Here is a 22,919-nt window from a genome sequence, read left to right on the forward strand (position 1 = left end):
GAACAGAGGGGATCATAGGATGGAAAATTAAAGAGACACATCAACATAATGCTTAGTTCATTTAGTGGTTCAAAATGTATTCCATGAACATTTCTGGAAAGATGTTAATAAGTATAACATGAAAATTAACATGTTTGGGAAATACAGATTTAAACAGGGTATTTTAGGGCAGATTCCTCAAACCCTTTAAAAGGCCACTACATACTGACAATTTCTAAGAAGGGTGTGCTGGAAGCAATATTTTCAAAATTGTTTGTTTTTGGATCACTTATTTATCTAAGTATCATAAGAGACCCGTGTATGTAGATGTACCTAGAGGGAGATGCTAAGCTCAGCTATCTTATTTTACAGACAAGAAATTCAAGTCCCAAGAGGGAAGGCAGTTTATGCAAAGCAGCAATGTCTAGGGTATGTATATTTATATTGACTGAGAGGTTTCAGAAGTTGGTTTCCACCACCTGAGGTACTTTCTGGTGTTTCTTAGCACTGGTCAAGGGTGGAGCTGATCTAAGCCTGGACTTTCTCTCCCGCACTTTCTCTTCTCTTAAATTTATTGACCATGTAGCCTTAAGTGAAACAATTGTCTTATAGGATACCAATGTCCTCATTTAAAATAGGCATAATAATTCTTGTTTTACCTATTTCACAGTATTTTTTTTGTGAAAATCGAGTTAATTCAATTACTTGAGAGTGCAGTCAAGTGTGACCATTTTATAGGCACTAGAAATTATTGTTTTTTAAACGGATATCTGGGAACAATGACTCTCAAATTTGAGAGTACCTTGGAATCACCTGGAGGGTTTTCAAAGATGTGAGAAATTGCATTTCTAACAAGTTCTCAGGCAATGCTGAAGTAGTGCCTACACTTTGAGAACCACTGACCCAGGAGATCCCCATATGAAATATGTCATGTCTGTTTCAAAGCGATTCTGGGAATGTGGTATGTATCTCTGATATGGGAGAAAAAAAATGCACAGAACTATTGGGGGGTGCAGATTTGCTGTGAACCAGGCATTGAGCAGGTGAATACCCCCCAAATGGCTGTGGGACAAAGATTTCACTCTCCCTGTTTTAGGAAGGAAACCTTGGGAGGAGTTCCCTGTCTTGCAGGCCTCTTGCATCTGGTAAGTTGGCAGAGTTGAAACTCAAGTCCAGGTGTCTGCCTGCAAAGCTCACTCTCTTTCTGCTTCATAGAGACAAAGGACAGACAGGAATGCATCTAGAAACAAGGCGCAGAGACATACCCATTCAAGAAGCAGAAACCTGCAACAAGGGGCCTCATTTCCTGGCTGAGAACACCATTGGCTATTTGCTTGGCTAATACTGGTTCTACAGTCCAGTATTTGAATAGTATGATTTCTATAGTCTGTCTTAATGGGTAGTACTAAGACATGTAGTACTACATGTCCTGACTCTTTTGTTACTGACTGTGTGTCCCTTGCCAAAGCACCTAATGTCTCTGGGCCTTAGACTTCTTGTCTATAAAATAGAAAAATAACCTTATCTACTCACAGGATTGATAGGAGGACAGCCTAGCATTGGGCATATGCTGTGTGATGAAATGTCACTTCTATCACTATAGTTAAGAACAAGAGAGAACTAAAGGAAGATAGAGAGACTCTGGCAGCTATACATAAGGCACAGAAAGAATACATTTGGAGTCCTCTAGATGAATTTTTATAGACCTCACTGGTGATTCGTGGTTGAGAGATATTTTTCCAAATCCCTCTGTTCTTTCTCAGGGGAACTGAAAAAGAAAGATGAACTTAAAATAAAGGAAGAGTTGCCAGTTGGGCCCATCATGGAAACTGGTTATTACTGGGCAGAGGGACAGACCTGGCAAAGGGGAGCACGGACCACAGATGCATGAGAGGTGACTCCTGCTTGTCTGAGCTCTGATGAGCCAATGACTCAACACTGGCAGCGGGCATCGGGGGCTTGTCCTCAAGGTGATCATACCATCATTCTGCCCAGATCACAGGTTTTTACTAAAGGGACTGAATTACATGAGGTGAAGGTGAAGATGAATGCTGGAGAAGGTGTAAAGTTCACAGCAGTTGCCATGGGGATGACCTTAAGAGCGTGGTGGAAGTTCCCATGGAAACCAGCCTCCAGAAGCTCTATCCAGACCTCTGTCTTTCATCGATGGAGCTCCCAAAGTGAGAGGCAGGAGAGGAAAGAAGAAAGAGGAAAGTATAGCCCATTCCTCAACCTGTTAACCACCTTCGCAGGTTGTCTCAAAGGCCCTCTCCCTGAGGATTTTTAGATTTTTATCTTTTTCACTCCATCTTTTTCTTTTTTGAATTCCCTTTGTGTATCTCTCGGGGTTGTCAAGATTCGTCTTGCCCTGATATGAGACGAGATTTATAATTCCTTTCAATGATTTTTTCCTCCCGACCAGCACTTAGCACCATCATGGGGCTCAGACTGGGCTTCAGCTCCAAGACCCGGCTGGGACGTTTGGCTTCTGTGAGTGCAGCCACGGTGGCCCCTGTCCATTCTTCCATTGCCCTTCACTGTTCCCCTGCTCAGGCATGCCCTCGCTCTCCCAGGGCCACTGAGTCAGTTCACGCGCTTCCCTGTGCCCTCGCTCACTCAGAGCCCTGGATACGGCAGTGTCTCCTCACACCCACCACCATTGTGTTGTGTATACTTTAGAAATTTCTGGAATGCTTTCCTCCCTTTCGGTTTGATTATGGCCACGTTCCAAGCTCTGCACCCTTTCCGAGGGCTAGAAAAACCCACATTAGCTCCTTTGTGAATCATACAATTCACACTCCTTGATTCTACGCTCTCATTTACTATTCTCTCATCGTCTTTTCCACTTTAAAGTGTGTAGATTGGTGGGGATCTCTCGCCTCTCAATGACTCCTTAAATATTAACAAGTGCAGGGTGTTCCATGGCTTCTTGAAACCGCTTTAGTTTATAGGAGATTGGATAGCAATTGCAGTTATTTCAAGTGTGGTGAGTGATGTCGAGAAGCAGTAGCCTTACCACTGCCACACAGATCACTGTCGTACAAGGCAGAGGAAGAACATTCTCACAAGTTCTAGAGGGAAAAGCCAAGGACAGTTCAAAGGGAAGCTCACACCTGTTGGGGGAGAAAGAAAAGACCGCTTGGACAAGTAGCATGTGATGCAGGTTTTGGAGGAGGATCCTGGAAGTGGAGAATGGCAGGGAGAATTGTAGGGGCAATTTGGCTGAACTGGAAGTTGCATGAGAGGGTCTAGAGGAGCAAGTGACAAGAAAGGTAGGTTGGATTCATGTGCATCGGATTCCAGAGAAGAAATCTATAGTGAGGGAGGCACACAGTGACAACTCAACCATCTGCCTTGAGAAAATTGACCTTGGAACTAGTTATGCTGTCAACTCTGTTGGGCAAGGATCAGCTGAAGGATCACAAGATGCTGGGTGGGGCCAAGGAAGTGGGCCCTAAAACCCGAGCAAAGCACGTCTCAAGTCAATGGGTTTTAAATGATGTATCTATTCAGCTTCAACGATATTCAATTACGGGGTCTAACAGGCACTTGTGTGCAAAGCCATACAGCCACCAAATAATTTCCTTCAGATCCTCAGTCTCTACCTTCCAACTCCACCCTGGGAGGAACTTACTCCATAGACCAGCTCTCCCACCATGCCGTTCCAGGCCTTTGTGTCTGGATCCCGTGCTCCGTATTTTCCATCACTGACGATCTCTAGACGATAAGAGTAGCCCACGTGCTTGGCAATCTCGGCTGCCAGCTCTACACAGTAGCCCTCATAGCGGTCATTGCCCTCAAACTGGTTGGCATTCTTCTTGAGCATCACATAAGGATCTTCCTGGTGAAGAAACAAGGAGAGAGAGAATGTGGGCCATGGGTTCACCCTTGCCACCCTCTTCTGCATGGCAGAGGGTGGCAACATTGGCGAACACTGGGCAAGTCTCTCCAGCCCCTAGATCTATTTCCTGAATTTCTGCTTCCCTTTATATACTTCTTGTGTTAAGGAATCAAACTTTTAAAAGATAAGAATGTTTCACCATTGAAATTTGATGCATGGCTTTTCAAATTATGTTCTGGGAGTTCTTGTTCTATTTATTTATTTATTTATTTATTTTAGATACCTCTGGGAGAAGAGGAAGGAGATCCTGAATAGGCTTCAGATTTCTCATTATCAACCACTGAAAATCACAGCATCTTCATTTCTATGTACTTCCTATGCTAGACTTTAGGGGGAAAAGGCTTCTACCAAGGTAGGGTGGAGTATGAAAACCAGCACCACTTAGTGTCACCCCTAAATTTCATACATGGGGAAAGTGGCTCGAGCATAAATGACTTCTCCAGTGATAGTGAATCTAAGAAATGCAGAGTGAAAATCCAGGGCCTCCTTTTTACAGGGCTTCCATTTTTCTAATGTCTACATTTATCTATGGCACAGTTTCAGGCAAAGGAATGACCAACTTTCATTCTTAGTGGAAAAACCTTTCTGCTAGTCTGGCTTGAATCCCAAGCAACCTCCACAGAGGACAGGGTACTCACGAGGATTGTAGTGACGATGTACGTTCTGTTCTGAACACTGGAGTTATCTCCCCCAGCTTGAGCATCAGTAGCTGCAGGGACAAACTTATCATCTTCATTCCAGTAACCAATCTGTCAGTGAGAAAAAAGTGGAGATGTAAGGTGGGCGAGGATCCTCAGGAATGCCCTGCTCTGGGCCACCCAGCCAACGCCAGAGATAGGAAAGCGAGGAGCTCAGTATCACACCTGTATCAGGTACACCAGGCTCCGAGGTTTCTGGAGGTGGAAACCACAAGAGTCAAGCTTTCCAGGTCCTGCCGTTCCTAACACCCAGTGAAATTTGCCATAATGGTGGGGTCACCTGGAAACTGGCCCCTTGGAGGTGTGAGGGGTTAACTGTTCACATAGCTTATTTGGGGTACAATACAAGCCAGGGGTGTGGGGATTCAATTCCCTGCAGTCGTTCACAAGGCCAAACTTTTCCACGTAAGCCTGTAAGTGGGTTCTTTCCATAGGTTCATTCTGAACTAGAGTTGAAATCATATGATTCAAACATTATATTCCTTTTTCTTTTTTTTTCTTTTTTAGGTTACCTACATTTTTTCCATCTGGATTTAACTTCCTAAGATAGATATTGTATCTGTTATTTATTTCACTTTTTCCAAGTATAAACTATTATAATGTTGAGCACATAGTTGTACTTAAGTTTAAACATCATTAATTTCCCACACATCAGCAGGTTATTAATACCAACTCATTTTCCAAGCCCTTTCAGCAAGTACAAGGCTTTGAGCTAAAACATCAGTACTGGTGTGTGGCAGGGTTGAGAGAGACACAGAGAAGTCCAAGAGAGTCTGCTTTGAGAACAACTCTGGTCTACTAAGGAAGACATGAAACACATACGTAGCCCAAGAAATACCACGTAAGTGGGCCTAAGGTGTTCAGAGAAGCAAAAGTCACAAGTAGGATCCAATGTGGGGAGAAAGATGCCAGGAGGAGGCACAGCTTAAGGTCTTAAGAGAGGGGGCTGGGCCCAAACCTTGCAGGTTAGGAGGAACAGGAGCCAAGTGTGAAGGCAAGTTCAGCACATACTTGGGTGGTAGACAGTGGTAGCCCAGGAGGGCAGTGGGTGCTTGAGTCTAAGTAGCAGAGGGCTTTGAAGTTCAGACTTGGTAGTGTGGAGTATATCCTGGCACCAGTAGGGAGTCATGGAAGGTTTGGGAACCATACAGAAAGATCTCTCTCTCTCTCTCTCTCTTTCACACACATACACACACACACACACACACGTACACACACCCCTAAACCTATCTATACCTATCTCCCCTCCTTCCCTTCCCTTCCTTTCCCTTGTTCCTCTCCTTCTCCTTCTCCTTCTCCCTTCACACAGTTGCATCTTGTTTTGTGATCACCCTGCCAGTTGTAGATATAACGGAAAAAAGGAAGGAGAGCCGGAAGTGAGGAAGGGAGCACCCAGGAGGTGAGCAGGTCTCCCAACAGCCAGAACTCCACTCAGGCTCATGAAAACCCAGGCACATGCCGGCTGGTCAGCTCGAACATCACCTCCACCTGGACGTCTTTCCCAACTCCCCCATTTGGAAATCAGCCCACCCTGCGATCTCGTAGTCACTAACCACGACAGCAGCCATTGCCAGCATTGATAGTGATCTTGTTGAGTCACAGGCTGAGCGTCTTACAGTTTTCCTGTCTTGCCATCTGGCTTGGGAGGGTGCTAACTTGTCAGTGGTGGTGCAGCTGGAAAGTGGCTGAGCTTGGCCTGGAAGCCCGGCCATCTGTCTCCAGCGGCTGCCTTGCACGGTTAACGCTGTTCTTGTTAAGAGGGCCTCCGCCCTGGGCTGGGAATCATCTCACTTATCACTTATTGAATGCTTCTTGTGTTTCAGACACTCTTCTAAGTACTTTATACGTTTCAACTCCTTTCATCCCCATAAAATCCTGTGAAACCGTCTAATTATCATCCCCATTTTAAGTGTGAAGAAACTGATGTGGAGAAGTCAAATAATTTCTCAAGGTCACAGTAGAGCCAGGATCTGAGCCAGAAAGGCTGACTCCAGGGCTGTGTCCCCTGCACTCCAGTGCAGTGCCAGCCAACCCCTGGGGGACTGGTGTATCTTTCCACTAGAGCCCTGTGGTCCCTTCCTTGCACTCTGTCCTGTCTCTCCATGGTGCTGCAGACTCCTCATGGATAAGATGGTAGCGTCTCATCCAAGTGCCTCCCTTGCACCCACACATCCTTTCACAGAGAAGTAGTTCAGGAACCCTGAGAGGCGGGAATGGACCAGACAGCTGGGGCCCAGCATGGCACCCAGCACCCTGTCCATGCAGAGACAGTTCAGGGGCCTGGCGGGGCATGCCTCTCAGGGTACTGTGTTGAGATCCGCCCTCACGGCAGGAACATGCATGGTGTGGCCTGCGTGGGAGGCCAGCAGTCATCCTGGAAGGAGACATTTCTCTCTAATGACATAAGAGCTCAGATTTTCAGAATGTTAGCCCTGCAAGAGGCCTGAAGAATCATTTTATCCACTCCCTCATTTGTACAGGGGGGACAGAGCCTCGGAGACTGCAGTACAGCCTCACCCTTGCTTACTCTTCTAGGGTGGTGCTCAGGGAAACCCAGGGCACCCGTGGGTCCCTTCACCACTTTCATGAGATGTGGGAAGGGATCAGGAAAGAGGAGGGACGCTCTGGGTGCCTCATTTCCGCTCCAACAGGCACCTCTGCTTTTAATTTATTTCATATTGGAATTTCCTTTAAGAGTTGCTTTTTATAAGGAGCTGCTGGCTGAACAATACGTGTTTCAAACTGCTGTGGTAGTATATCATGAAGTGCAGTAGGTTTTTTTTTAAATATTCTTAAAAATTATGCAAGGTACATTCACATTTAATTCTTATGATCCTTATACTATGCAAACAAGTACTATGCAAATAATATAGGGGTTATTTTTTGTGTTTTACAGCTGAGAAAATGCAGCCTTACGGAGATTAAATGATCTAATTTACAATAATAGGTTATATAACAGGTTAGGGGCAGGAATTAGAACCCAGATCTCATGACCCTCAAAGTAAAATCATTTAATAAAACCAACATAAATTGGGAACAATGTCTGATAAGTATGATTATTTTTCCATCACAGGGGATACTAAAAAAGATGCTTTTGTTCCTTTCTTTCCTTTCTCCTTTTTTCTCCTCCCTTCTTTCCCTTTGTCTTCCCTCTTTACCCTAAGTCCACAGGGTTAGTTATTCCTACTAACTTAACAACCAACAGAAGGGAAAGTTGCATCCTTTGACTTGATCCTAATTCCTCTAAAAGCCATAGCATATTAAGAGGTATTATTTAAGCCAGCTGTGGGGGTGAATGCCTATAATCCTGACTACAAGTACTCTGGAGTCTGAGGCAGGAGAATGGCAAGTTCAAGGCCAGCCTGGGCAATTGGATGAGACCCTATCACAACATAAAAAGGGTTGGACATGCAGCTTGGTGATAGAGGCTTGCCTCTATTATTTTTTTAAACAAGATGGGGTTCTTGCTCAGTGCATTAGTCTGGCCTCACACAGACCTGGTTCAAGAGCTGGGCTTTCCTAATCACTATGATCCCGGGGTAAGTTACTTATCCTCTATGGGTCTTAGTTCCTGATCTCTTACTGAATTTAGGCCGCTGTGAGAACTAAATGAGTTAATATGTATAAAGCATGAGCATAGTGCATAGTTAGGGTACTGACTAGTTGAAGATTAACAGAGTTCTATACTATGATGCATATCGGTTTTCAATTTGCTACTGAAAATCATCAACTTCAAAAGAAGTATACATTTCTAGAGCATTTCCAAACTCATTTGACAAACAAATTCTTCTTTACATACAGAATGTCATAGGATAAGTGATTCAAAATCACAAAACACTGCTCTGAAAATCTTAAGTTATTTTGAGAAAAGATAGGGGGAGAAAAGATGAATCTCCGTGTACCAGACTTACATAGTTTTAAAAGAAATTTTAAGTGTTAGGGAGGGTGGTCTTTTAAAACTGGTATCATAGCACTAATGTTAAATTGGAATCTATAAAAACAATAAGGTGTAGCTTAGCTTATTTATAGCTACCTTCATTTTAAAAGCTAGTAGAATAGTTAAATACTATAAATAAGATTATTGTATTACTAATCCTCTTACAGGAAAATAAGACCTAATAGTCTCAGGGTCAGTAGAGATTGATGTCAAAACTCCTGCTCATGCCTCATTTAAGCTAGTGGATTGAGAAATCTGGTTTCACAGTTTGATAAAAAGAAAGCTTGCAAAGGTTTTTGAAGAGACATGGCACTTTGGAGATGAGAGAACATTTCTCGTTCATGGGGAAGTGGGTTGGATTATTATATAGGACTTTGATTCTCCACTGAGGATATGCAGGAACTTTGATTCTATCTTAAAGTAAATCAGAGTTAGTAGTTTGGTAAAGATTGGGGCTACTGTTCAGGAGAGGATTTAAACAATTCTGACAGTGAGAGGTCTTCTCCTGGGGCCAGTTATAATTTTTGATCTCCTGTTTTCCACCTACCTCTAAAGATTCTTTGAATATAGGATATGAGTCTAGATGATAGATCAGATTTTTTTAATGTGGATGAAGTTTAAAAAAGGAGATGATCATAGAACTGAAAATTCAATTGATCTACCTTACACAGTCATCAAATTAAATTTATACACTGATATCTCTAGGTTGTCTTTGAAGACACAGCTCCTGACCTCCAAAGGTGACATCAATTAAAATCAAAATTTTTAAAAGTTACCTACTGTGGCAGAGACAACTAACTGACCACCAGGTATTCTTGTTTGCCTTCCATAGTGTAGAAAGTGGCTATCTAGCCAGAAACTACATTTCCCAGCCAGCTTTGCATTGTGTTTTCTCACTAGAGTGCAAGGGAAATGATGTGCATATTTTCCAGATTGATCCCTCAACATCTCCACAAAGTTTCCTTTTTTTATCTTTCTGCTGTGTTTGTCAAATATTGAGTCAGAAAGACCCAACTAGGCAGTGGAGCCTCTAAAAATCTGAGTCTCAGACAGAGCCCTCAGGTTAAAAACTTGTCACTAAGTAAATAAGAAACAATGTCTATTGCATTAAACAGTTGAGATTTCAAAATTTTTCTGTTTATAGCACCTAGGGTTATCTAGACAAATACACTTAAAGGATTTGAAGTTAATAAATTAGTATGTAGCATTATCTGAGTTGTGCTTGAGGTGTTATTTCATTGAATTAGGCAGCATGCCCCCTCCCCTGCAACAGCCTTTGGTTGGCAGAGCTATAGAAATATGGGTCAGAGTTCTGTGCTCCCTGATTACCCAGAAATATTCAATGAATTACCCACTCATTTAATAAGCAACTGTTCATTTGCATGAATTTACTGTGTATGTAATGTCAGTGTATTCTAGACACCAATAATAAAATAAATAAAACACATATGGTCTCTGCTTTCAGAGGGCTGACTTTAGTGGTTCTATGGTTTGAATGTCCCCTCCAAAACTCATGTTGAAATTTAATTGCCATTGTGCTGGTATTGGGATGTGGGACCTTTAAGAGGTAACTCGATCCTGGGGGCTTCGCCCTCTTGAGTGGACTAATGCTGTTACTGGCTCCGCCTTCATGAGTGGGTCCATGCTGTTATTGAGTGAGTTAGTTATAGCAGTTTTTTTTTTTTTTTTTTTTTTTTTTTTACAAAAGAGACTACTCTCCCCATGAGAAGCCCTCTATCACATGATGCAGCAGAAAGCCCTCACCAGATACCAGAACCTTGATGTCAGACTTCCAACCTCCAGAAGTATGAGAAATATATTTCTTCTCATTATAAATTATCCAGTCTGTGGAATTCTGTCATAGCAGAAGAAAACAACTGAGACAAATGGCAAAGAGGTAAAGAGGGGAAGAAAGCAAATACAAGTCCCAGACCAGGATCTGACAAATAATATCTTAAAGGGTCAGACAGGAAGTATTTTAGGTCTTTGAATTATACAGTCTCTGTTGCCACTGCTCATTTCTGCTGTTGTTGTAAGAAACCAGCCATAGATAATGTATAAACAGATGAGCATGGCTGTGCTCCAAAAACCTTTATTTATGGGCACAAATTTTAATTTTGTATAATTTTTACATGCCATCATATAGTCTTTTTTGATTTATTTCAACTGTTTGTTGAAATAAAAAAAAAAAAAACATTAGCTCTCGGGCTGTACAAAAACAGGTGGTGAGCTGAATTTGGCCTGAAGGCTGAAGTTTTCCAATCTTAATTTAGATCAACCAACCAATAAAAGTATTTCACAAGGAGTAAGCACTATCAAAAATGTAAAGTGGAGTAATGACACTGCTGGGTGGTGGGGGCTACTTTAGATGACTTGGGCAAGGGGATCCTCCCCAAGATGGTTCCACCCGAGCTGAGACCTGAAGGACAAGGAGACACACAGCCTGTGAAAAGATAATGATAGAGAAAGCCAGGTAAAGGAACAGCAGGTGCAAATGTCCTGAGGAAGGAGTGAATTCCATGTGCTCCAGGAACAGAAAAATGAGAGGAAAGATACAAAGTAACATGCTAAAGACTAAGGAACAGGAGCTGATGTCTTGGGCTCTGAAGGCTAGGGTCTGGAGTCACACAGCATTTTCCTGGTGATAGGAACCCAGTGAAAAGTTTTAAGCAGAGGAGTAATATAATTTGATGCATGTTTGAAATTTATTTCCCAGCTCTTATGGTGCAAAAGTGACCTTATTAGAGGAGTAGAAATGTAGATGGGGTCCATTCCTAGCAAGGGAGCTCTGGCATTGAGCCTAGAAGGTGGCTTGGGCTCTGGGGTCCGCAAGTGGAAATGGAGAGAAGCAGCTGGGTGGGGACTGTATCTTAGAGCTATAACATGATTCAATGACCAAAATGGAATGGCAAAGATTTAAAGAAAACTTCAGAGGTCATATGGTATGGAAAGCAATGAATTCTTTGGGATATTGCTTTTTCAAAAAATTAGTTTTATTTTATTTAAATAGGCAGATAAATCATGTGTAATCATTGTGTACAACATGATGTTTTCAACATCTGCTCATTGTGAAATGGCTCAATCTGACCAGTTAACGTACACATCACCTCACAACTTTATCACTTTTAGTTAAGAATGCCTAAAATGGACTCAGCATTTCAAGAATTCAGTGCTTTGTTATTAACTATAGTCACTGTGTTTATAATAGATTTCTTCCTCCTAACTAAAAATTTTTTTTTAAAATTTTTTTAGTTGTTGATGGATCTTTGGTTGTTTTAAATTTATTTGTATGGGGTGCTGAGAATTGAACCCAGTGCCTCACGCATGCTAGGCAAGTGCTCTACCACTGAGTTACAACCCAGCCCACTAAACTTTTTAAATTTTTAATTCATTTTGTTTTGTCAGTGTATTTTAGTTACACATAATGGGTTCATTTTGACATAGCCATAGATGCATATAACATAATTTGCTCCCTCTCAATTCCCAGCCTTTTTTCTTTCCAGTTATAAATAGGGTCAGAACAGGGAATAATAAACTCGGGACAGGATGGGAAGAATCAAATCAAACTGAAATGAGTAGATGACATTTAAACAGCTATGGGATCCATCAGGCATGGTGGCATAGGCCTGTCATCCCAGCTACTTAGGAGAACGAGGCAGAAGGATCACAAGTTTGAGGCCAGACTTGGCAACTTAAAGAGAGTTTATTGTCCAAGAATAAAAAGGGGTAGAGACGTAGCTCTGTGGCAGAGTACTTGCCCAGCATATAGGAGACCTTGGGTTCAATCCCCAGTACTGCAAAAACAGAACAACAACAACAAACCAACAATTAAACAAAAACCAGTTATGGGGCTAATGGTGATGGGCAAAGATGGTTAAGTCAACAATCATTCTTGGCCCTTTGATTTAAAAAGAGTTAAAGAATTTTCTTTAGAGTTCTCCTGTGGGCACCCATTTATAAGAATTTGAGTCTATGTGAATTTGACCAAACATTTTAGAGAAGATTCCCTAAATGTGTACCCATGGTGAAGTGGAAGCTCTACATGGGATTTCCTGGGATTTAGTTTGTGATGGGCTGACAGATGTGGCTCCATGAGAATGTGATAGGCCAGACTCTAAGGGAAATGACTAAACAGACTCCATGTTATGTAGGAAATAAGCTTCTCCTATGGGAACACCCTGCCTCTGTGCCCATCCTCAGTTACTTGGTGTGACATGTTTAATAATATACAATGGCAACTCCTATGTAGTGAAGAATTGCTCTCTTTTGATTCCTATTGCTCCTAAACAATGTACCATGTGAACAGTGATTGTGTGGATGTTAGTAACCATTCTTTAGTTTGTACCTAGGTAAGGGTCATTTTGACCCACTTCTCCCTCTGTCGATGATCTCATGATGTTAATGTGTAATTTCAAATCATAGCAACAGACACTTATGATTAATGTGAGTTTTGGTATAAGAACCCCTACAATCCTGTGGTTGGGGCTGTTCTCCCAATAGCCATTTTCTTGGGCATTGTGTGAGACAGTCAGCTGGCCAGCTTAATAAAGACTCTCAAATTTGGACTTCTCAGTGGTGATTGGTCTGTTCTTAAATTGCGCCCCATCACAAGTTTAGTAGAGCCAGTGCCAATCCTGGTCTCTGAAGCTCCTGAACTTTCTGATGGATGGACATGCAGCACACACATATTTCAGTGCGATATCAAATTGGATTCAGATTCCTAGAGGGTGTGTGTGTGTGAGCAGGTAGAAGATAGAGCTTGGAAGATCAGGATAGTTTCCCCCAGGCCCCGAATCGGGAAGAAGAAGCTCCTTTGTATTACACACACCAGGTAAGGTCATGTAATGTTCACCAAAACCAGCACAACTAGGTCGCCCTTGAAGTCTGAGAAGTCAGGGAGCCAGGAGGCTGACAGAGTAGAAGGCCCCGGGGCTTGGATGTGGAGGAATTGATTTTCTGAAAGTCAGATCCCCTGTAAACAAAGAATGTTTAAGCCCACATTCTAAGAAAGGATTTAGTCTCTGGAAAGTAAGTATAAAACAGCCTCGGGATCTGAAAAATAAAGCACAGACATTTGCTCCTGGATATTAAGTTTACTCTGTAGCTTTTGCCGCTTTACCCATTCCCTGGGCTTCACAGCTGCCTCACTCAAACCCAGGGCTGACATAAACCCCTGCCACCCGTCAGAGGGAATTTAAAATATAGACAAACAACGTGGGCTGAAGGTCTGCTGCACGCCAGGTGCTACCTCTGTGAACCTCTTAGGATGGGGGCTGCAGGGTTGGTCTCTTTGAATCCTGCAGCAGTCCTGTGTAACTGAGGTTCCTGGAGGCTGAGTAGCTTGTTCAAGGTCGTGGGCCTAGTGCAGAGTACAGCCGAGACTTCAACCCTGGTCTGTCTAAAGCCCAAGTTCTTAACCACTTGGCTGGTGTTTCCCACCAAACCTCTCACAGAATCAGGCTAGCTGGGGAGGGAACTTTGGAAATGTGTAGATTACAGGGGCCTCTTTTCTCCAAAAGCAGAATGTCCAGAGGCTGGGACCTAGGAATCTGCATTTTTCAACCAGGTCTCTCTGTAATTCTTCTATTGGCTGAGAACAGCTCATCTCATTATAGCGCCTCCACTTGACAATTTCTTGAAGGTCTCGAAGAGATGAAAGGCTCCTGAGAGTCTCTGGAAAAGTTTTGGGGTCAAATCCTGTGATCCTACAAGTAATAAGTTTTGGAAGAGCCCCCAAAGGGTAGCTTGTACATTGACGAAAGCTCTACCTCCCTTTCACAGAGGAAGCTGAAGTCAAGCCAGGAGGCTTGATCAGGGCAGCGAGGCTGGTACAAATGAGATCACATGGAACTTTTCTTCAGAGGAATGCAAGGTGTCAAAGCTGAGAGGAATTAGGGGTTGTGCTGTCCTTCTGTCACTTATTTTAAAGACCCAGAGAGGCTAAGAGACATGCTGGAGACCACACAGCTAGGAGATTGTCCCTGGGGTGGAAGTCTTTGCTTCTATTCTTTTTATAACTACAACTATGCTCCCAATATATCCAGTCTACTGCTCAGGTGTAGAAACGAATCTCATTTTATTTTAAACCTCTTCTCTACTCCAGAGAGCAAAACGCAGATCCATATCCACATTTTAATTGTGACAAACACACAGCTGTTCAGGCATTGTATAGAAATTCCAATACGTGCCACTAGAAAATAGCAATAAAAGGACAAAAGGCCGTTCTGAGGATTCTGAGGGACAGCCCAAGTTCATGGTCAATAATTCTATAAGAGCAATCAGCTAGCATGCTCCAATCTTCCACCAAAAGTCTGCAAGATGGGAGGTAATACCCCCAACCCTGCTCACACTCTGGAAAGAAGAGGGTTTGGGGAGGAGGTCACAGTCTGGTGTCCTTTCAGGGGAAGTAACGTCCCCTAGCTGCTTCCCCTCACTCAGCAGCCATCAGAAATGTCCTGATTGTGTCACTCTGATCCACTCAGCCTTGGCTGCAGCTATGGCAGGATGAGGAAGGGCCGGAGAGTCAGGCCTCAGCGTAAGGGCTCCATTCAGCCACAGCTCAGCATGAGATCTCAGACAACCCCCTGGGCCTCTCTGCCTTAATTTTTTTTTTTGTCTGGAAAAGTGGGTCATATTACTAAGGTTGATATCACTTACAACCACACTAAGGAACAAAATGCTTCTGAAGACATAAACAAACCACCTCCTTGTTTCCCCAAGGCCAGTCACATGCCACTCTTTGGCATTTCCCAAAGATGTTGATAAACACCAACACACGTATTGTCCACTGAACAAGGATCAGGTGCTCATCCAGACACTATCCATTTTATAGATGTGGAAAGTGAGGGTTATAGAGCTAAGCGACCTAGCAGATGTCTCTCTAGCAGTAGGGATGAGAAGAAAAGGGGGTAACGAAAATGGAAACTCAGATGTGAACCGCTTCTGGAGGACCATCAGGCAGAGTGGATGTTGTTTCCAGAGAGTATCCTTGCATAATCCCCACACCAAAGGTTCGCTGGAAAGTGGACATGCTCCCAGGAGCTTCATGCAGCCAAATAGGCTGGCCTGGTTTAGTACCTGCTGAAAATTAAGTCAGGTAGCTCATTACTGAGGAGCACCCACTGGGTGGGGGGAATGAGCTTTGGGACCTTCACGTGGCTCTCAGTCCAAAAGAGAGGATGGGATGGTGCCAGGGATCATGCTAGCCAGGGTGGTGACGTCCTGTTGGTGTGGAATGTGTTGGGAACACCAGAGGACAAGGGTAGCTTCTACTGCATGGGGAGGTCTTGGCGACAGAGAAAAGACTTGAACTTCACCTTTGTGGTAGGCAGAATAATGTCCGCTGAAGATGTCCATGCCGTAATCTATACAACCTGTAAACATGTTTTCTTACCAACCAGAGGGACACTACTACAGATGTGATTAAGGTTACAGACCCTGAGTTGGGAGATTATCCTGGATTATCTGGGTGGGCAATACCTAATTACAATTGTCCTTAAAAGAAGGAAACTTTCTTGGTTCAGGTTAGAAACAAGGAGTTTCAGAGAGGGGATGGCACTGGGTTTGAAGATGGAGAAGGGTAACAGGAGCCAAGGAAAGGGGGAAGCCTCTGGAAGAAGCTGGAAAAAGCCCTCCAGTGAGGACCACAGCCTGCCAACACCCTGGTCTGCCCAAGATGAAATCATAAAAAAATAAATTTGTGCTGTTTTAAGTCACTGTTGGTGACAACTTGTTAAAGCAACGGTAGGAAACTAACAGCCTTGGTGTGAGCTGAGGTGGCTCCAGAACAGAGGGCAGAGAAGATGGGCTTCAGGGAGTTGAGGATACAGTGTGTGGAGAGCAGCCTGAGCCCTTCTGGGTTAGGCCAGGATGAGGAGAACAGTGCTTTCCAGGCTGTGCCTAACCCTGAGTTACTCCATTTTGTAAAGCGGTAGTTTGCCACGAGTTACTTTATTTTGAGTCCAAGTGCTGAGGTAGAGTGACTCCACAGCTTATTTGTACAAGTAAACGGCCACCATCTGCCCACCACAACCACAGGGCACAAATTGATCACTCAGGTGTGCCAACCTACCCAACTCAAGGAAGGAGCACCTGACCACATGGACATCCCAAGTCATATCAGGAATACCAGGAGGTTATCAAATCCACAGAGGCAACTCCCAACCTCAGACCCCATGAAAGGAAGAGTCCCCTGAGGCTGGACATGGCAACACCCTGAACCTGGTGACTCTCAAGAGCCTTGCCCAGGAAGATCACCACAGTGACAAACCTCCAGTTCCCCCTTCTTCCAGGGTTCAGCATGGTGTGGTTTCTCCTGCCCATGACAATGACTCACAGCCCATTCCAAACTGACACCAAGCTGACACTGGGTACTGACATTGAAACTGAAACTGCCATCCGTTTAGACCCCCTTGACAACTGTGCAGAACTGGTTCATTAAAATCCTTTTCTGACCACCTTCAGTGACCCCGACTCTGCATTCATCTCTCTCTCTGCCTGTGCTCTTGGCACAGGGTCCTGTAACCCTGTGGCTGCCTTAACCTTTCTTGGTCTTTCTGTGACATCTATACATATGTGTGCATGTGTGTGTGTGTGTGTGTGTGTGTGTTTGTGTGTGTTTGTGTGTAATATATCATCTCGTAAGTATGACGTGTGACTTAAGTGTTAGAGATATAAGAAATTAAGATTGGAATAGAATAAAAGAACTTGTGATTACCCAACTTCTGACTCTCAGGACTCACCACTGCTGAAAGTGGTGTGGCTCGTGAATTTATTGTTATTCAGTAATTCAGTAATTGTTATTCAGTAATTGTTCTTCAGTTACTCATTGGTGAAGGACACAAACATGTTTGGTCTATGTTAATGGCATAGTTCACTTAGGACACAGTGTATATGGTCATCTGGTAGAATGTTCTGCGATGACAGACATGCTCTCCATCTGTGACATTAAGCACTTGCTCTGTGCTTAATGCCACCAAGAGACTAATTTTTAATCTTTATTAATTAAAAACTTTAGATAGCTACACGTGGCTAGTTGGAGAGTGCATTGACAGCACGGGCACAGACAGCATTATGCTTGAGGTAATGTGACAACTTTCAATGTGCCAGGCCCGGTTCTTAGAACTTCTGCACCTCATAGGTCATTTAATTCTTTTAATGCTCCTCTGAGGCCAGCGTTTATCATGGTGATCCCCATTACCTGATGAGAGAACTAAAGCACAAAAAGCTTGGGCTAAGCTGTGCAGAGTCCTAGTCTGGTTAAGCAATGGAGTCAGACTTCTGTTTCCAGGATTCTGGAGTCAGTGTGGTGATCCTTGGTGCTCCACTACCACACTGGTGGCTGGCAGTCACCATGCCATGCCAGGGATTAGGCATGTGATGCAGACCATGGACAGAGAAGTAGAGGCTGCCTTGAGATACGGGAGGCCAGGAAAGGCTTCCCTGGGGAAGGACATTTGCTCCAAGTACTGAAGGCAGAGGAGGCACTGGACGGACCAAAGAAGGGAGAGGGGCAGAGAGAGGGCAGAGGGAACACGTGTGAAGTCTCTTTGCATGAAAGAACATGGTGTATTCAAAGAAATGAATGAAAATCGGAATGACTGGAGTGGAGATAGGAAGGGAGTGTCAAAGATCAAGGTTGGAGAAACTGGCAGAGAGCAGGTGACATAAAGTCTGGTGGAATTTTGAGTGTTATCCCAAAGGCTTCGACATTATTTTAAAAAATTAATATGCATACATACTCTCCCACCCACACATGCATGGAAATTTCACTGACTTCTGTATTAAAAATGGAGTGGATGTGACTAAGTGTGGATTAGAAGATTGTTAACTTTATCAATAAACGTCATTCTCAGATTCCGACTTCAGAATCCCTCAGGAATAGCAAAGTATAAATTTTGTATACATCTTTTCTAAAAAAAATATACTTTCCAAGTGTTTCCCTATCCCTTGGGTTTTCACAAACACCCTTGACAAGAGCAGGGTTTTTATCTCTTTTCTGCAGATGAGTGAATACGTTCTCAGAGAAGGGGTTTGACTGCCCTGTGCCCGGTTGGCTACTGCCCACGTGGCTGACTGAGTCTCTTCAGTCCAATGAAGGCAGCTCTCAGGCGCTCAGCCCCACACAGGCCTCTGCTCAGCCCTCTCTTCCCTACATATGGAAGCAAAGTGACCCTTACTTTTCGGATGCCATCGTGTTTCATTTCGATCACGTGGAGAGTGTAGTTGGTCCTGCGTCCTTTTTCATTGAACTGCACATTGCCTGTCAAACCTTCAAACCGCACCTGGGAAACAAAACCAAATGGTGAACAGCAGAACTCGGAAGCTGTACTTCATATTTGCTTGCTTTTCCTGACAACATAAAATACAGAACCCGAGGATGGTACTCAGAATGAGGTCTTGGAGTTGCCCAAATACTAACACCTCCCTTGCCCGTGGCAGACATCAACAGAGAGCACAAATCTCTTTTCCGCCGAACTGGGATTCATCCTGAAGATCATTCTCATCCATTACTTTCAGCAAACACTAACAGTGGGTCAGAGTGCATAAGAATGTGGAATCTTTGAGCCATCCTTAACCAAATATCCTCACCACGTCTCCTACTCTTCAGACACACATCTGAAGATGAAGAAACTGAAGGAGACCTGAAAAGAAAAGGGACTTCTGTGCCATCACAGACAGGTCAGGAGAAGACCCACGATCAGAAGCCAGCTTGAAAATAGTTCCTTAACTCCTCTGTGAGTTTGGGAAATAAAAATGCCTGGAAATCTAAAGACCTGGATCTGACACCAGCTTCCCCATTCACAGCCAGGTGTCCTTGAATGATTCACCTTTTTAAGATTCCAGTTTCCAAACTTCCTGCTCGGCCTACCTTAAATGACGCAGCTAAGAGGAGTGTCCTGTGAAAAATGGAAAGTACCTGAAGAAAAGACCATATACTCAGAACACAGTGTGCAGGGTTTATAGAGGTCTCAGGAGGTTAAAATTAAATTTGTATTGGAATCCTGAAATATGCTTCATGGAGTTTCTTCTCTTCAAATCAAACTGAAAGTTTGCACTCATATCTTCAAGTTTGTATTAAGGGTCAACTGATCAACATGGGGATTCAAGACCTTTATGGAATCCAGTTCAGAGTCCACTAATCTGTAGGTGACCAGTAGATCCCAATTAAGTTCACCCTCAAATTGAGAATGAGTCTAGCTGTGTATCACGGGCTTAGGTACAAGAGAACACATTCTCAAGTGGTGACCTACCATATGTCCTCAGATCTGTCTTGCCTAAGGCCAGAGAGACGAGTCTCTACCTGTTCCCAATGCAAATTTTGTCTGTGATTCAGCTCTGTTTTTTCCTCTTTGGATAGCTTAAAAGAAGTCTTGCAGAGTTTTATCTTTCTCTGACAATGGTCAGTTCCTCTGCCTTTAAGAGGCATAAGAATAGTTGAGAGTGAGAGACTGTGTGTGCATGTGTGTGCACCTGTTTTGAGGCCGACCCTTGCATTGCCTTCTGGTTTGAAGTCTCAGTGGGGAGACCATGACAAGCCCTGAGTGCTGAGCAAATGACCCAATAAGCTCTTCCTTATTTCAGCTGAGATCTGGAGAAATTTCCAGCTCTGGAAAAGTCTGGATTGTTCTTGTTTTTTTTTTAAAAAAAAACAAAAAAACAAAAACAAAAAAAAAAAACAGAGCACACATCCAACTACAAAGAAAGAAGATGTTCCAGTCCATCAGTAACTTCACCTTCTTCTCACTTTAGTTATCTTTTTCCTACATTCAACATTTCCACTGGTTCAGGTTTAAGTTTGTGTTGCTGTGTGGGTGGGCAACAGTTTAAGTGACTCTTTTAGAAGGACAGAATGGGGTGGATGTGGAGATGACTGGATGATAGACTGATTTGCACCAACTAAAGGAAGGGTCATTAACAATTCAAATGGGCACAACATTCTGGCCCATTAGCATGGTTCTGAGTATCATGCTAATCATGGCACATTAGTATGGCAAACTGCATCATCTCTCCATGACTCAGTTTCCTCCTTTGTATAATAGGACCAGTTCCAGTTAATTATTCTTTACAGTTGTTCTAAGGGCTAAATGAGATATTCATGATCAATGCTTGCTCCATGCTAGTCCTTACTTTATTGTTACTAACAATGATACTAATGCTACCACCATTTCCCAAGTATTTCATATTTATGAAGTGCTTTCACAAATACTACTTCATCTATAGTCATAGAAATTCCATGAGGTGTGCTGTTTGGAGCTTAGATTCTACCTGGGAGAATCTAAGACTCTGGGAGGTAGAGTGATCTATTCCAGAGCCAGGACGAATAAGTGGCAGAGGCAGGGGTAAAATTCAGGACTTCTGATATCTTCTGGAATCCTCACTTAAGATATCAAGTAGCACCTCAAATAGGGGCCCGTGATACTGTCTGGCTCTGGGTGGTCCACACAGAAATGTGTAAGGCAGTGTGTACCATCTGCTTTCTACTACCGCCCACTAGTCTTGCTGGGTGTTTCTAGGTGTGCTTGTTCTTTGCCATGGGATTGTCATTGAACCTGTTTCTTGGTTTTCTTCTCAAAAAATCTGAAGAGCTTAGCATACCATCTAGGATGTAAATGTTCATGAGTGTATATTATGTAGATGATGATGATGGTGAAGATGATGATGGCGATGATAGTGATGAAGATGGTGAAGATAACAACTACAACTGTATCTGGTAGAATGGGTAAGAGGTCTGCAAATAAGAAGATGTAAGATAAAGGCCCTGATTCTGCTTAACTGTCTCACAGCTGGGGTCTCATAGTAGGGGTCTCTTTCAGAAATGAGAATTTTGTCACTGTCACTTGTACATGCTTTCTTCAGTTTCTGATGAGATCAAGAACGCTTGCACAGTTCCAGTGCCCACATGTCCCCTTGCATTGTCAGTGTCTTCACAAGAAGCAGCTTCTTTGATGTTTTTAGAAACCCTGTGTGTTTCTGTGAAAGAGCCAGAGCGGTGGGATTTTTGCCATTTTACAGATAAGATTACTGAGACTCAGAGCTGAAGGCACTTGTTTATAAGATTCATAGTCAGTCAGTAGTGGCCTGGGGTAACTGAAGGCTCTTATTACTCCATATTTGGGAGAAAGACTTACACACACTGGGGAAAATCAAAGCCCTGGAGAATGGAACATCCCAGAATCAACATTCCGTAAGAAAGGCCCAGCTCCAAATAATTAATTGTGGAGAGTCAGGACTCAGGACCAGAGGAAGCAGCTTCTCAGAAACATCAGCTCTGTGTAAACCTGGACCTGCTGTCCCCATCCATCAGTTCTGAGCTCTGGGCACTCATCCACTTTCTCCAGCCCCAGGGTGAGTGAGGTCAGACCCATGAAGCCCAGGCATTTCTCCCTGGTCCTGCTCTGGAACTCCTGGCGCCATCCTGGTGCCTGTCAACTCTCTCTGTGAAGATGGAGGATTACCTTGAGTTTCCTGTAAATAGTATTGGGTGGGTATTAGGTGCCAGCTCAGAGTCTGCTGCTGGCCGGAAGCATACATTTTTTCCCCTGCCTGTTGATGAAAATGTCTCCACTGCTCGATCCATGTTAAAGAATATTTTTCAATGACACCTGTTAAACATGGTAAGGAAGGCTGTCTTCCAGATAATTATAACGGTATAGGATCACCACAATGGGATTTTTCAGTGGGGGAGAGAGATTGGGCTCAGCTCCAAATGGTCATGTGGGAATTTGTAGTCAAGGAACAGGGTGGGGTCAGTGGATAGAAAATTACTAAGAGGAAACAGAAACAGCAGGAATAAGGGGGATTCTGGCCTAACAAAATTCTTGCTGAAGATAAACCAGAATGATCAGAGATTGCCTGAGGGACAGAGGAGGTTGGGGATCTGAATTATGGGGGTTTCTTACTAAATTGACTTAGTTGGGTTCTTTGCTAAAGCTGGGGTTTACTTGGAAGTGCATGGATAAGTCCAGGAGGAGATTCAGGTCTCACTAAAGTTTGGCCAAGCATGGAATCTCTATCAGTTGTCAACATTGACACCTTTCCCCCAACCTTATTGGAGCCGGAAAAACAGCCCTGGGGGAGACAACAGAGCTTCTCTGGTCCCAGGGCGTCTATAAACTCATTACAGCTGCCTTCAGATAGATCCACCTCTGGTCCCTCCTACTAGGTGCTCACTTGTGAGACCTGTGACCCAAGACGCTGCTGGACCTAGTTATTCAAGACAGAATAAGTCTCAAGAGCCCTCTGAGGTTCCACTTTCCCCGCTGAACCAAGGGAAAAATAATCCTGATTCTGTCTCATGCAGTTTCCCTAAGAGTCAAAGGAGCATATGCATTATTATTATTATTATTATTTAAAATTTTGAGCTTTATGGGAAGCCAGTGAGGGAGGAACCACTAAAAGAATT

General features: G+C 43.5%; 1 protein-coding gene across 3 annotated transcripts in view; it reads right to left on the reverse strand.

Annotated features, from left to right (window-relative positions):
* Positions 1 to 22,919, reverse strand: part of GRIA1 (glutamate ionotropic receptor AMPA type subunit 1) — a 309,714-nt gene that overhangs the window by 91,687 nt on the left and 195,108 nt on the right. For all 3 annotated transcript variants that reach the window (XR_013764814.1, XM_079145959.1, XM_079145958.1), the window contains exons 8-10: positions 18,694 to 18,798; positions 4,519 to 4,629; positions 3,614 to 3,820 (exon numbers count right to left, since the gene is read on the reverse strand). Coding sequence is in view for 2 of the 3 variants with exons in the window: in XM_079145959.1 (XP_079002085.1) it covers positions 3,614 to 3,820; positions 4,519 to 4,629; positions 18,694 to 18,798 (423 nt within the window). In the remaining variant the exon portion in view is untranslated. The remainder of the gene's footprint in view (positions 1 to 3,613; positions 3,821 to 4,518; positions 4,630 to 18,693; positions 18,799 to 22,919) is intronic.

Source organism: Sciurus vulgaris (genome assembly GCF_902686455.1).
Source record: "Sciurus vulgaris genome assembly, chromosome: 6".
Classification (NCBI taxonomy): domain Eukaryota; kingdom Metazoa; phylum Chordata; class Mammalia; order Rodentia; family Sciuridae; genus Sciurus; species Sciurus vulgaris.